This window comes from Jaculus jaculus, chromosome 3, assembly GCF_020740685.1.
Source record: "Jaculus jaculus isolate mJacJac1 chromosome 3, mJacJac1.mat.Y.cur, whole genome shotgun sequence".
NCBI lineage: Eukaryota > Metazoa > Chordata > Mammalia > Rodentia > Dipodidae > Jaculus > Jaculus jaculus.
Genome location: NC_059104.1, coordinates 166,580,984 through 166,597,186, shown reverse-complemented (window position 1 = coordinate 166,597,186; position 16,203 = coordinate 166,580,984). Strand labels below are relative to the sequence as shown.

The window sequence follows — 16,203 nt, the reverse complement described above, 5'->3', positions numbered from 1 at the left end:
GCCCGAGGGTGCCCTCTCTTCTTCTCTCAGCCTTCCTACCCCGCCCCTCCGCGGAGCCCACCTCTCCGAGGGCGCGCATGCGCACTGAAGCGCGCCGGCCCCGGAGTATGGCGGAAGGGAGGCGGGGCTTGGGGGAGGGGCTTAAGGGGGGGAGGAGGGAGGACGGACGCTGTAGTGCGCCTGCGCACAGCCCAACCCGCGGCGGGAGGTGTGGGGAAGCTAGCGCCCAGGAGGCCTGGCTCTTCCCGGGACTCGATTGCGGGCGAGCCCGCCTGTGCTTCCCCGGTGGGTTTAGCGTGCGCGGGTTTGTGCAGGTCTGGGGCGAGCTTGCCTGCACTTTACGCCGTCATTACAGCTACAGGCGTCGGTGGCCCGTTCTGAGGCGTCTGTTGCAATCGTCGCCCAAGGTTCTTAAAGGCTCAGGAATCAGGACGAGCTTGGGTGGCGGCTTTGCAGACTCCCGGCGGAGCTGCGGGCACTGGTTGGACACAGTCGCGGGCTGACGGAGATTTGATTTCCTCCCTTGCCTTTGCGTCTTATCTGCTTGGGTCCGGATGCCGGGTGAGATTGGGTCTCCCCAGAACCGACTGGACGCGAAGGCTTCCGGAGGAACAGGAATCGTGGCACCATTAGGCCGAAGCGCCCTAGAGATTGGATCCCTCAGTGTTGCCCACACTTCTGTGGCCTGTTAACGTTCGCGTATGACTTGTTGCCAGAATGAGTGACCGCTATTTAGAACAAAGGACTAGTATCAAATTTTGTGTGAAACGGAACAAGTCTGCAAGTGAGACCCACCATCTTTTGAAGGAAGCCTACGGAGATGAAGTCATGTCAAGGGCCCGAGTTTTCGACTGGCACAAAAGGTTTAAAGAAGGACGAGAAGATATACGGGACGACGCACGAAGTGGTCGCCCGATCACCCATAGGACAGACGAAAATATCCGGAAGGTGAAGGACTTGGTCTGTTCAAATAGGCAGTTAACGGTGAGAATGATGGCCGAAGAGTTAAATTTAGATAAAGAAACTGTTAGGCTCATTCTGAAAGAAAACTTGAACATGAGGAAAGTTTCTGCCAAAGTTATATCGGACATTTTGAAGGATGAGACTAAAGCTGGGAAATTTCGGTCTGACCATTCAAAAGAAGCTAGGAAAACTAGCTCAGGTTTGAGAAGGAAGGCAACAAGTTCTGAAACATGGAGTCATCTACAGGGCGAAGCTGGTGGGGAAATGCCTTTGCCCATGCCACGTCCCCGAATCCACTATCCCGCCAGCCAGCTTCTGCAGGGGTCATTCTCAGCAAGCCTTTCCACCGGGGTTTCCTGGGATTGGTTTGCATCCTGGTAAAATGAACCTGCCTAGGGAAGCTGTCTTCATTTTCCTTCCTGCTTGTCAGGGCCCTCCTACTTAACAGGATGCTGGAAACTATGCGGCTGTCTTCCCTGTTGTTCTCCAGCACTTTGGTGTGATTGTGGCTGCTGACTTCTGGTGCTAGCTTGTTCTTGATTTTTTTTTTTTTAATGGTCTTACCGAGTTTGGATCTCTTCAGGGTACCCACTTCAGCTTGCCCCAGGGGATCATGGCAGTGAGAAAGGGGAGGGAGAGTCTAGCATCTCTGTGTCCAAGAAGACATGCTCTTCTGGGAGGACCCCAAAAGAAGGCCTACAGTTTTACCGTCCTTCACAGTCCGGCCTCCGATTCAACACAGAAGGCAGTGTCCTACTAACACATTGAGCGAGGGACGCCTAAAGGCTGCTGGCTGGAATGATTCAGTGGAACCTCAGAGAACTCAGGAGTTGGTCACCAGTACTTAATCTCGTGGATCTCCCCTGACAAGAGAGCTGGGTTTGTTTCACTCTAATCCAGTGCTTTGGGCCATCATTCATTTGGTTGTTCCCTCTTCCCAGAGAGAAGGACCTGGTCCTAGAATATTTAAACCATGTGATCTGGGTCAAGACTGTGATGTGTGACAAGAAAGGTTGGGTGACTCTCCAGACACTGATTTAAGGGGTCCAGCACCACAGTGTAAGAAGTTTTTAATAACTGAGGACAGTCGTGTTTCGAGTATCTACTTTTAAAATTTTGTTTTGAGGCAAGCCCAACAGACTGGCCTTTAAAAAAATTTTTTTTAATATTTATTTATTTATTTGAGAGAGAGAAAGGTAGAGAGTGAGAGAGTGGGCACGCCAGGGCCTCCAGCCACTGCAAACGAACTCCAGATGCATGTGCCTCCTTGTGCATCTGACTTACATGGGCCCTGTGGAATTGAACAGGGGTCCTTTGGTTTTGCAGACAAACGCCTTAATCACTAAGCTATTTTCTCCAGCCCCAGACTGGCCTTTTTTTAATACAAGAGTGAAAGAGAGAGAGAGAGAGAGAATTGGTGTGCCAGGGCCTCCAGCCTCTGCAGTCAAACTCCAGAAGCATGCACCTTGTGTGCTTGTGTCACCCTGCGTCTGGATTACTTGGGATTTGGAGAATTGAACATGGGTCCTTAGGCTTCGCAGACAAGCGCCTTAACCACTAAGTCACCTCTCCAGCCCTCTACCATTTTGGGGAAGGGTGAGACAAAGGGGCATGAGGGAGAGGAAAGCTACACGGGAGGTGGAACAGCATGAGGCTTGGGATCTGTGTCCGGGGGAAAGGGTGACATTGGCTGCAAGCGCAAAGTTTAAAGGGAAAAATAAGGATGTTGCAGATAAATAATTTGAGATAATTGACTTCCTCTCCTTTGCCCCCAAATTTATGCCAGTAGTTTATGAATTGCTTCCCCTGAGACTGTGAGTAGGTTTGTATTAATGCGCTCATTAGATCACCTGACATTCCTGCTGGTCCCCCAAAAGCAGTCTCTCTACAGGTTGAAACTCTCTCTTCTGTTCCTACCTCTCTGCCAGGATTTATGGAATAGAATTTTTTTCCAGGCGGGTTCCAGATGATAAACATAGACTGGAAACATTTCAGAATGCCTGGGTGGGTGTGGAGGAAGCAGGCTGGTTGTGGCATTTCATAGTATTGGCCAGTGTCTCCTTTTCCCAAGGGTTATGACATATATTAGCCCCTCTTACCCAGTAAGGAAGTAAATACAGATTGATGTTAGCAGAAGCCCAACACTATCCAACACAGTTCATTTATAGTTCTCTCCTTTTGCTGTCTTTGCTGCCTTCAGAAAGTATGTTTCCCAGCAATATCCATCAGTTTTGAGGTACCTTGAAAGCTAGGTCTTCTCTCACAAAGAAAAGATATATAAGAAAAATCCTAGAAGCAGCAATGTAAAGGCTTCTATTGCATAATAGTTCCTAGACATTTCATTTCAGGACCATTAAGTCTTCCTACATCAAACCAGGTCTTGGGTTCCCCGTGAGCAGTTGCTGCTATGGACACTGCATTTTAAGAACAAAATCCCCACTGTAAGCTGTTGGCAATATCTTCTTGCTGAAGTTATTCATTCTTGCCCTGGTCTTCTGGTAATTCCTGCAGAATTGTATGCTCATGAGCCAGACCAAGAACCAGCAGTTTCCATCTTGAGGCCTGATTTCCAGCCCATCATAACAAAAGCCCTAAGAGAACTTATTTCTGGATTTTAGCTCATTTGGTGAGTAGAGCTGGAGTGACCCTTGCTGAATGCAGGGCACCAGAAGCAAAGGGAGCCCAAGTGAAGCATGGGCACAGTACACAGAAGCAGGTGACATGGGAATTCAGGTTGTTCCAGGTGGCTCATGAAAAGAACTTAATATATTACCTGAGACCATGACCCAAGTCATAGATTGAACTGCCAGTTGGACCTATTTGTAGTGCTTCCAAGAAAGGATTCTGTGGCTGTAGAAAGCCTCAGATTTGGGGGGGGTGAGGGGGGAGGGAGTTAAAATGATTGTCCTAGTATCCAGAGCAAAACACTCATGTGGTTTTTCAGGGTCATTCATCTCAAGGCCAGCTTATGAGCTCATAGGCAATAGGAGAGTTTCTTTTTTTTTTTCTCCATTTTTATTAACATCTTCCATGATTATAAAAAAATCCCATGGTAATACCCTCTCCCCCCCCCCCACTTTCCCCTTTGAAATTCCATTCTCCATCATATCCCCTACCCATCTCAATCAGTCTCTCTTTTATTTTGATGTCATGATCTTTTCCTCACAGTGCTCCTGTCCACCTGCTGAGCCCACTTTATTTCTGGCCTGAGTTTTGCTGGCCTGCACCTTCCTTTCCCAGCACCTTGAGCTCCTGGTCCTATGGACTTGGCTCCAGCCATGACCCACATGCAAGCCTCTTCTTGGCCCTTTCAGACAGCTCTCAGTTCTCTTTACCAGTGGGCTGTTGATTCTCTGACTGCCTAGTGCTGTTTCCTGGTTCTGATCCTTGAAGTGTCCTGTTGGGCGTGCTTTTTTCACTCACCTCACAAGTCTTTTTCCTTCTGAATTTTGAGTCTCTCTTTCAGGTCCTGACTTAAGTCACGACCTGCAATCGTTCTGACTGCAGATTGCCTTCCTAGATTCCAGAAGTCGAGTAGAGTGGTGTGAAGGAGGGTTGATAGGCTTCTCTTTGCTTTTTGTATAGGGCAAATGGACCTGAGAAGGAGGTAGGACAGAGGTCCTACCTCCCATAGCCAACATCATTTGCGCTCCCCAGACACAACCTGTTTCTCAGGGAAGCAGTTTTGTTTTCTCCAGTCCCTAAAGTCAGGAAACCTCTTCCGAGACAAGGCATCCAAATCTGATTCTCCCAGCAACCGCATTTTTTCCTAGCAGGAGATGCTAGCTGCAAGAGACCAAGCCTGGCTTTCTGTGGATGTCAGTGAGCCTTGACTCATTTTCAAGTTTAACAGTCAGTGAATCTCTGGCCTTCAGATTGATTTTCCTCTCTACCCCTACTTTTACCCCAGTTCTGGTTCAAAGTCTACCTAAAATTATTCTGTGCCACAACTGAAAGTCGTGGAGGAATATATACCTTTCATCCCATCATTGATTTTACTCTTAAGTCTCCACCATTCATCACAAATGCCCTAAAAATAGTGATCAAAAAATATTCACTAAACCTTTGACTTAACATGAGAGTGTCTCTTCAGTCCTCTGACTTCTGCCCCTGGCTGGGAGTCCTTACTGAAATAGTATTATCAAGGGTGGGTTTGGAAATACATACCAGTAATCCCATTACTAAAGAGGCTGAGGCAGGAGAATTGTGAATTTAAGACCAGCCTGAGCTATGTAGCAAGACTGTCTTGATAAAAAGAAAGAAAGAAATAGATGCTGTTATTTAGGAAGAAAGAATGTATATCTGGGGCCTGTTTTCTAGAGTCTTCCTTTCAGATCCAGTCCATAATCAAAGTACACATTTGCCACTGGAGATGCCTGAATAAATCCAGATGCTAAAGGACTTGAGGACACCTAGTAAAGTGTACTTCTATTAGGGAACTGTCACCATGTCATACACCATTCAGTGTGCTTACTGTTTTCAGATACTGTTAGGAACATGTCTCACTAGACTTGAAGACTGCATCACTCACCAGGGTCCATGTTGTTCAGTTAGCAAGAATTTCCCATAGCTCCTGAACTGGATTACTCTGCAACCTTCAGCAGATGCTTCCCTTGGAGCAGTCCTCCCAGATTTTTCAGGTTTGTTTTTTTTTTTTTTTTTTTTAATGAGAGAGAGAATTGGTGCACTAGGGCCTCCAGCCACTGTAATTGAGCTCCAGACATATGTGCCACCTTGTGTGCATGTGCAGCATCACCTGTGTATCTGGCTTCTGTGGGATCTGGGGTCCTTAGGCTTTGCAGGCAAGCACCTTAAGTGCTAAGCTATCTCTCCAGTGTGATTTTCCAGGTTTTTGCACCCTGTCTGAGGCAACCCTTGTGTATTTAAGTCTTGTCTCTGCCTTACCAGATCCTTGCAAATACTGTGCAGATTGCTTCATTTTTCTCCGAGTATTAACATCCATAAACAAAGGCAGCTCCAAGGACCCACTTGGGTTTAGTGCAGGCACCAGCAGACTGTATAGGAAACACCCTATACTTAGTGAGCCATATGTTCTGTGTTGCAACTATTGAGCATTTTAGTGCAAAAACAGACATAGCTAATATGGAAACAGATGAGTGTGGCTGTGTTCCAGTGAAACTCCATAAATGGATACTTGAATTTTTCACAAAATATTTCAGTTTTTTCCCATAATCAGTAAAAAAATGTTTAAAAAAATAGAACATAGAAAGACAAGTGATGGACTATATTTGGCCCATGGGCCATATTTTGCCTACTCCTAATCTAGTGCATATAAAGTATGTATATAAAGATGACAGATGATTGATTGTTTTCCATCAATAACATTGTTCATGCCAAGTTCATCTGGCAGTGTCTCACAATTTACTGTATAGGAACTGTGGAATATTGGAAAGAATCTTTATGAGACCAGGAGAGTGAACTAGAACTGAATAATTGGTTATTTCACCTTGACTGTATTCTGATTCACAAGATGAACTGTGTGCTCTTTTTCACTGAAAATGTAATAATACAAACTACCACCTACATTATTCTCCCACCTACATTATTCTTGTGAAATATCTCAGATCTTTTTTGGCAGTATTGAAAATGACATTGACTTACAACCAGGAATCATGACTTTCATTGTTCCACAAGTGCCTGGACCTTGGGCAGCATTTGGATAAGTTTATGTTATCTTGTAGCATACTGTGTGTGTGATGGGGGCAACAAATTTCACTGAAGTATAGTTTTGCACGTTTATTATATAATATATCTAACTAGTCCTGAGGTGTGTCCTTTTAAGGGAGTCTATTTTTCTTTCTCCTAAAGCAGTTTTTATGGTGCCACTTTTGTTTAAAGGGGTTTTCCAAAGCTATAGCACAGTTTCAGGATTGACCAGACCTTTATAAGAATGGCTGATAAGGCCAACTGTGTTTCTCCTGAACGAGGACTGATTAAACCCCGCAGTGGCTGCAAAATTGCAAGAAAAGTCTGTGTTAATTCACTTAACAAATATGGATTGTGCGCCAGACCCCGTCCTATGTGCTGGAATAGAGCAATGAACAAAACAGACAGACCTTGGATTTGACAGTCTGAAATCTAATTATGTTACTCCTCCACCCTTGCACAACTTCTGTTCCATTTGCTCGCACTAACTCACTGTTGACTGTGTGCCTGCACATAGGTGTGACCTTTGCCACTGGCCCCTGTGTCATCATGCCTGTCCAGCTGCATTAATCATTTTGGGCACTGTGTGTTCACTTAAGCTTTATTACCCTTTACATGGATGTGTATTGGTCGAGAAACATGCTGGCAGTGTTGTACGTGTAAATTGGCAACAGCTCTCTTGAAAACCAATTTGGCAGTATCTATTAGGAGCTTTAAAAATGTTTATATCCTCTGATCCTCTAATTCTGCTTCTGGGAATCTGTCCTAAAGAAACAGTCTAAAATGTGGGCACATTTTATGCTTAATAACTTGAAAGTCCAACAGTAGAAAACTGGTTAATTAAATTATAGTGTGACTGCACAATAGACTACTATACAATCATCGTTACGAAAGCTAAAGGGGGCTGGAAAGATGGCTCAGTGGTTTTGCACACTTCCTGTGCAAACATGAGTGCCTCAGGGGCCCCAGACTGCCCAAGTTTGAATCTTGAAATCCCTCTTAAACATCTGGGCATGACCACATGCACCTGCAACCCAAGTTGTACAAAGGGGAGCAGAGGCCAGGCAATTACCTGGGCTCATGGAAAACAGCAAGTGCTGGTACCAGTAAGAGACTCCTGCTCCAGTAAGGACGGTCAGACAAGCAATGGTGTGGGACGCCATTTGTTCGGCTCCAGCTGCCAAACGCAAGCACACGGGACACTGCAAGGGCACATACGTATGGCTACACCACTCACACTACACATGCGTACACCACATGACATGCACACAAACAAAAAAGAAATGCTTAGGGAAAAGGAGGCAGAAGTTGTATATATATCCAAAAATGTGTTATATGACTAGAAAGGCTATAGTAACTCCGAGTTGTTGAATTATGAGCCCTTAGTTTTTATCTGGTGCATATGCTTTTAAAGATGTTTGTCCAAACTTGCTACTTTTTTTGTGTGTGTGTGGTTTTTCAAGGTAGGGTTTCACTCTAGCCCAGGCTGACCTGGGATTCACTATGGAGTCTCAGGGTGGCCTCGAACTCATGGCAATCCTCCTACCTCTGCCTCTCGAGTGCTGGGATTAAAGGCATGCACCACCACGCCCGGCTCCAAACTGTTAGTACTTTTAATAGCAGCAACAACAAAACAGCATCAGAAGTTGGCAGTGGAGAGACTGAGGCTACAGCTCTAGTTTGATCCATGAAGAAGGAAGTGCCCGGTTGGCATGGAGGTTTCATGAGACAGTGTTGCAGCAGTAGTGGGACAAAAGGGAAAAGGATCTTCCACCAGGAGAAGAAATGTGACCAAAATCCCATCAAGGAAACCAGAGTGGTTATGAAAGGACACTACAAGTGGTGTGCTCCTAGTATGTGATGTTAGGCAGGTAAATGAGAGCTTATGAATCATGTCTATTCTGACAAATGAAAGGATATGAGATTCTCTCCTGGGTGGAATTAACCATATTTGGATTTCACAGTCACATTCTCTCATACAAAATGAATTTTTCTTATATTATTTTATTTATTTATTTTTTAAATATTTTTTTTTGTTCATTTTTATTTAGTTATTTGAGAGTGACAGAGAGAGAGGGAGAGAGAGACAGAGAGAGAATGGGCACGCCAGGGCTTCCAGCCACTGCAAACGAACTCCAGACGCATGCACCCCCTGGTGCATCTGGCTAATGTGGGTCCTGGGGAATCAAGCCTAGAACCGGGGTCCTTAGGCTTCACAGGCAAGCGCTTAACTGCTAAGCCATCTCTCCAGCCCCTTATTTTATTTTTTAAAAAAATCTTTTGTTTTATTTTTAGTTGAGAGCAACAGACAAAGAGGCAGATAGATAGAGAATGGGCGCGCCAGGGCCTCCAGCCACTGCAAATGAACTCCAGATGCATGTGCCACCTTGTGTATCTGGCTTATGTGGGTCCTGGGGAATCGAGCCTTGAACTGAGGTCCTTAGGCTTCACAGGAAAGTGCCTAACTGCTAAGCCAATTCTCCAGCCCTTATTTTTATTTTTTAGAGGGAGGGGGGTGGTCAGCACTCCAGGGCCTCAGCCACTGCAATTGAACGCCAGACATTTGCACCACCTAGTGGGCATGTGTGACCTTCCCTTACCTCACCTTTGTGTGGGATCTGGAGAGTGATCGAACATGGGTCCTTAGGCTTCACAGGCAAGCACCTTCACTGCTAAGCCATCTCTCCAGCCCTAAAATGAATATTTAAGATGAGTTTTATTATAACTGAATCTCTGGAGCATCCTTGAGCTTTCTGTATAATTTCTTCAGTATAGTAATAGCTTGAGATGTGCCAAGTCTGTCTCCTCTCATACTGGGACACTCAAGTGGCATAGATGTCCACTGGAATACTGGGTGTCTTGCACTGAGAATACAAAGTGCAGAACATAAGACATCCTTTAAAAAACATTTTTATTAATAATTTTAAAGCATGAACATACTGTAATTTAATCGTATTCCTTGTCTATTACCCTCTTTTGTCCCCCCTCATCCACCCCTACTGCACTGAGCACCTCCTCTTTCCAAGTAGTCCTTCCATTTTGATGTCTCCATCCTTTCGTCTTCCTCCTCTAATCTCTATGTCAAAATGTCCATGACTCCGAATTATGCAAGTCTGGTGGGGTAACAACAACCACAGTGAGGACATGAATGCTGGATGACAGTACCTCAAAGTATTCCTTCCTACCCTGTGGCCCTTCCATTCCCCCAACCTACCTCTTAGGCAGTGTTCCCTGAGCCTTGGAGGGCATTGTGGATTTGCAAACATTATTTCATGGTTGTCCAGAATTAGTGTCTGAATAATAATCATGTATGAGACTCTTAGGTGACAAATTATGTTGCTAATGCCTATGCACAGATAAAGTCGAAGTGTGTACTTCATCGTTGCTTTAGTCATAGTAATGATAATAATAAATGATTATTATTAAAATGTTAAACACATCTCCTTATTGAAATTCAAAGCCTTCAAATGAGTACACAGTGTAAGTCTCTGCTCTTTGAGTTATTATAGGTTATGGACTTTTCTAGCTGGGTGAATTCTTCAAGATTACAGGTAAATCCCTTGATCTATAGAAAGAATGAGGGTGAAGCTTGGATTTTAGTTTCTGGCGTCTCAGCTAGCTTATGACCAAGCAGTTCATCTGCGCCCTGAGTGCCTCAGTTTACCCATCTGTAAAAAGAATACTATATATCTTATGGAATTGCTCATTGTTTTCATTAAACAAATAATTATTTGAGGCTTATATGTGTCTAACACCATTCCAGGCATAGGATATGACAATATACAAAGCAAAGGGGGAGGGGGAATCTCTCCACTTGACATGCATTTAAGTGAGGGAAACAAGCTAAGTTGAAGCGTAGTATCTTAGTGATTATTACATGCGAGGCGTCCATTGAATAGCATAGGAGGTGCGATGTTGAAGACTGTCATGTGGTACCATTCTCAGTATTCTTTACAACAGCTCCTGAGCTACCCTACAAAATAGCAGTAACCAGGGAAGGGCCGTCACTGCCTTTTTGTCTCTGGATGGTCGGCAAAGGCTAAATTCATTTTTTGCCGTAAGACAAATTTGTACTGTAACTGTGACAGAATTCTTCGTGTATGACAGGTTACCAAGGTGGTGTCTGAACATTTGTACACAGCCTTTTCGGGAGCCAGTCGGCAGCAATCCCCTGTGTGATCCTGGATGGCAGGTATTAGGCCCACCCAGACAAATGCGTAGTGTCATTGCTTTCACAGCAGAAAAAAAAAATTAGAATACATTTTTAATAGATGTTTTTATTTTTTATTTTTTATTAACTTTTTTAAAATTTATTTATTTGAGAGCGACAGAAACAGAGAGAAAGACAGATAGAGGGAGAGAGAGAGAATGGGCGTGCCAGGGCTTCCAGCCTCTGCAAACGAACTCCCGACGTATGCGCCCCCTTGTGCATCTGGCTAACGTGGGACCTGGGGAACCGAGCTTTGAACTGGGGTCCTTAGGCTTCACAGGCAAGCGCTTAACTGCTAAGCCATCTCTCCAGCCCTAGATGTTTTTATTTTTAAAAATGGTGTGCCTTATTCCTGTGCCAGACATTGGAAAACCAAGCAACACTTGCACTTTTGGAAAGGGACTGGCTCCTACATTATTTATGGGAGATCAGGGAAGTGACAAGAAGCCAGGAAAAAGGGTTTTAACACCCATGGTTTGTTGATTTTGTTGTTGTTGTTGATATTTTTGCTTGTGGAAGAAAATGTAGACACTCGAGAAGCAACCAGGAGTTCACCCAAACAAGTCTGTCACAAAATCCATCTCTCTGCCTCAGTTTCCTGTTCCCAAAACATGTAGCACACAGACGGTTACCAAGCATCTCCTTTGGATCTAGCCTCTGGGTGCAGAGAGTACATGCCCAGCTTTGTGGGAGAGGGGAAGAAGGACCAGGCATGGAAAGATGCACCCAGAATGGTCTCCCTTAGACTATCAGTCTTTCCCAGAGGGCAGCTTTAAGGAGTCTGCTTTTATAAGGAATTTGTAACAACAAATGTGTAATCACACTTGGCGTGATTATGTAACTGAGAAAGTGCAAAGAAACAGAAGGTACAAAGAAGCCAGTGCCCAGCACAATTAATTAATTGTGACCACCCAGCTGCCATGCCATTTCTGAGTCTTAGGTAGATCGTCCTGAGGGCTCTGTGCAGAATTTGGTTTGGAATATTACATACTGGAAGAAACTGGACATGGGCCTTGCCTTAAGAGCCTACCAAGTGAAAATTCAGAATTAAAACCCAGATTAGATGAGGAAATTGGCCCAGGGAGGTTGAGTTACTTTACTTGAATCACACATCTACTTGGTGGCAGAGCTGGAAAAATAATGAACTGAGCCAACTGAATCCTCTGAGGTTTTCTATTATGTCATTGGTAATAATTTTTGAAAATGTTCACTTTTAAGATAGCTTTAAAATAGTATATTTAATAAACGATTTAACAAGAGCTGATTTCTATATAGGAACAAGGGGTATAGCATAGAACACGGTGCAGAGGGTTTGTTCAAATTTCTCTGGGGTGTCCAGATCCCCAGACCTTCAGGGGTATGCATTTATAAGTAAACATTGACACTCTGTCATTCCTTTTTTCCAGATGTTCTTCTCAAGTAATGTGTTATGTTTTGCATTTTTAATATTTCTCATATACATTTTTTAAAAATGTGGGCACATAAATCCTAATAAAGCTTTCAACCGTCTCCTCTGTGCCATCTCACATTTCCAAGTGTGTTTGTATTTGTGACACCGTGGATGAAGTCATGAACGCTATCACATAATTAGGTCTTATGTCCTCTAAACTCCGGGCTTGTATTTCTGCATGTTGTAAAAATTCTTTACACTTCACTTGTAAAGGCCACTATGTTGTGCTATGACATTCCCATGGTAACACGTATTTCAAGCAGGAAAACAGGAAGCCCAGGGGGAGGTTTGTAGTGGGGAAAGGAAGAGGGAGAAGGAGTGAGAGGAAGGGGTGTCATTAGAAGCGGAAGGGTCACACAGAGTGATAGTCAGGAGACTGGTGTTCCATTCTGGTTGGATGTCTCCTTAGAACAGAATGTCCTATGCCCACCATAGGGACTGGTAGTACCCACCACCCACCAAGTTACTGGCAGGTGCATGTCATCCCTCCAACACTTCTCACTGGCTGGACAAGATGGTGGCTACCTCCCCTTTCACCTGCTACCCCCTAAATTGTCCATGTGACAGTGTGGAATTTGCTGGAAATGAGAGACTTGAACACTGACTTTTTGTTTTTTTTTTTTTTGAGGTGGAGTCTCACTCTAGCTCAGGCTGACTTGGAATTCACTATGTAGTCTCAGGCTGGCCTCAAATAGTGATTCTCCTACCTTGGCCTTGGGAGTGCTGGGATTAAAGGCGTGTGCCACCATGCCCAATGACACTGAGTTTTTGAGCTTGCTCAACCACACACATAGCCTTCCTTCCTGCTGCCATGTGCCTGGCACCCACCCTCCCGTTCTGCACTCAAGCCTTGACGTTCTTCCCCAGCGGGCACCCCTGTTGGTAAAGCCACAGCCACCAATGTACAGTGCATGTTCATATGTCAAAGAAACGTGGCTGAGGGATGGCTCAGTGGATACAAGCACTTATGTAAGTAAGAGGGCTTAAGAGGGCTTGCTTTGCCCTGATTTTGTTTAGTTTTATTTTATTTTATTTATTTATTTTTGGTTTTTTGATGTAGGGCCTCACACTGGCTCAGGCGGATCTGGAAATCACTCTGTAGTCTCAGGGTGGCCTTGAACTCACGGTGGTCCTCCTACCTCTGTCTCCCGAGTGCTGGGATTGAAGGCGTGCGCCACCACACCCGGCTTTGTTTTTTTTTTTTTTTTAATTTTTTTAAATTTTGATGTTTTTATTGACAACTTCCATAATTGTAAACAATATCCCATGGTAATTCCCTCCCTCCCCTTGTCCCCCTTTGCTCTGATTTTGATTACCCAGAACCCAAGTAAACATCTGGGCATGACCATGTGTGTCTGGAACCCCAGTCCTGTGGGGAACAGAGACTAAGAGAATTAACAGGGCTCACTGGTAAGTCTGACCAAAAATGGCAGCTTTCAGTTCAGCGAGAGACTCCCTCTCAAGGAAACATGGAAGCGAGCAAAAACAGGCACTCTGTGGCCGTCGTGTGTCTCAGCATATGCTCCACACATACTGTACGAGCACAGGAAAAGAAACAGACGCACTTAATTGTTTGAAGGATGGGTCCCACCGCTGCCCCTAGGCCAACCGCCTCGGATCCTCCTCTGTATTCCCCGAATCCAGCATTAGTCTTGCCTGGAACTGCTCAATAATTGTTTGGCAGTTGAATGAAAGAAGCAATTTTCATGGTGGCTGCTTTTTGAATGTAAAATCTACATAACGGCATTCACTGTTTAAAGCATACCTTTAAATGGCATTTAGTATATATTCACGATGCTGCATAACCATTACCCCTATGCAATCCCAGAACGTTTTCACCAGGAAACCTCATAGCCTTTAGGAAACTGGCCTTTGGCAGCTGTTAATAAACTTCTTATGGTTTTACCTGTTCTTGCAATTTCATGTAAATGGAATCATAACAATATGCATATATAGCCTATTGTATCTGGTTTCTTTCTCTTTGGTATCCAAGTAGGAAGTGTGGGTCAAATGGCAATCTTAGGTTTAACTTATTGAGGAACTGCCAGGCCTTTTCACAGTTGCTGCCCCACCTGACGTTCCCACCAGCAGTGTAAGAGGCAAGGCTTCCAATTCTTTCATATCTTCCAACACTTGGTATTTTTCGTTATTTCTTCTATCTGTTACAGTAAGCATGAAATGCTAGTTCATTGGGCTCTTTTTGATAGTTAGTTAGTTTTTGAGACAGAGTTTCACAGTGTAAGCAAGCCCTCATTGGCCTGAACTCACCATGTGGCCCAGGCTAACCTGGAACTCCTAGCAATCCCCCTGCCTCAGTCTCCCACATGCTGGAATCACAGGCATACCCAGTTATCCTGGGCTTTTGATTTGCATGTCCCTAGTCACTACTGATGTTAAGTATCTTTTCATGTGCTTGTTGGCTATGTGTACAATTTCTTTGGAGAGATGTGTTTGTATCAGTTACTTTCGCATTGCTGGGACAAAACACACCCAGAAGCATCTTCAGGAAGGAAAGGGTAGTCTTTCAAAGTGGGGAAATCATGGCAGGAGCAGAAAGCCTGCCTCACATTGTCATGCCAGCAGGAAGGAAGCAGATGATGGCAGGGCTCAGTGCGCTTTCTCCTCTTTATGTGGTTCAGGAACCCCCCAGCCCGTGGACCCACTGTCATCTCAATTAGTCTCACCTAGAAAATCCCTAACAGACATGCCAAAAGATTTGTTTCCGTGGCATTCTAAATCTGGTCAAGCTGACAACCAGAGACTGACCATAGCGTTCAAGTATTTGTCCATTTTTCTTTTGTTTTCTTTTGGGTATGTGTGTAGTGGTGGGTGGGTGTGCAGGTGCCGTGTCATGCACGCGGAGGTCAGAGGACAACTTTCAGGCGTCAGTCCTTACCTTTCCACCTCCTTTGAGGCAGGGTCTCTCATTCACCACTCTCACAAGGCTAATTGGCCCTCAAACTTCTAGGGCATTCTTGTCTCTATCTCCTATCTCACTCCAAGCATGCTGGGATTATACAAGTCTGCCATAGTTTCCAGCTTTTGCATGGGGTATGGGCATCCAAACTCACATACTAATGCTTGCAATAGCAAGTGTCTTATCCAACTGAGCCATCTCCTCTGCCCCCTTTTGTTTATCTTTTTATTTGGGTTATTCATTATTTCCTGTTGAACTCTAGCTCTTTATAAATTCTGGATATGATACTACTAGATCCATTATTTGCAAATATTTTCTCTTATTTTATGGATCTTATTTTCTCTATAGTGTCATTTAAGACAAATTTAGTAAGTAGCCAAAAATGGCTTTGAACTCCTGATCCTTCTGTTTTTGCCTTCTGAGAGCTGGGATTATAGAAGGTACCTCCCGGTTTCATATCTCCATATTATAGATTAAAAGAAAACTGAACAAGATATGACATGGTGGTGCATGCTTGAAATATCAGCATTTGGGAGGCAGAGGCAGGAGGATCACCACAAGTTCAAGGCCAGTCTGATCTATATAGCACATTCTAGGTCAGCAATGAATAAATAGCAAGACCCTGTCTCAAAAAAAAAAAAGAAAAGAAAAGAAAAGAATACGAGACAAAAAAGAATGAAAGAAAACTACAGTTAAGAAAGTTGATCTAAATTGCCAAATCAATAAAACTGAGTAAGTCACTCTGGTGTTCAGTCTGTTTGTCCATGAAATCTCAAACACATGCTGGGTGTGGTGACTCATGCCTATTATCACAGAAGTTGGATGCAGAGACAGAAGAATTGTAAATCTGAGGCCAGCCTGGGCTTCACAGTGACACCCTGTGTCAAAAAAAAACCAAAAAAACAAAAAAACTCAGACAGGTATCTTAAGGACACGTCATTGCATCTAGCTTCTCTCCATTCTTGTCCTTCAAAGACATTTTTTCTTTATGTGTGT

The 16,203-nt window shown here is 44.2% G+C and overlaps 1 protein-coding gene across 2 annotated transcripts in view; it reads left to right on the top strand.

The window, feature by feature from the left end:
* Positions 1–195: 195 nt before the first annotated feature.
* The window catches only part of Gvqw3 (GVQW motif containing 3), a 31,468-nt gene continuing 15,460 nt past the window's right edge, over positions 196–16,203 (top strand). The window contains exon 1 of one of the 2 annotated variants that reach the window (XM_045145788.1): positions 196–1,183. In XM_045145788.1, coding sequence (XP_045001723.1) covers positions 718–1,183 — 466 coding nt within the window. In that variant the 5' untranslated portion in view covers positions 196–717. Of the gene's footprint in view, positions 2,171–16,203 lie in introns of those variants that run through there. The other variant, XM_045145789.1, reaches the window with a different exon arrangement.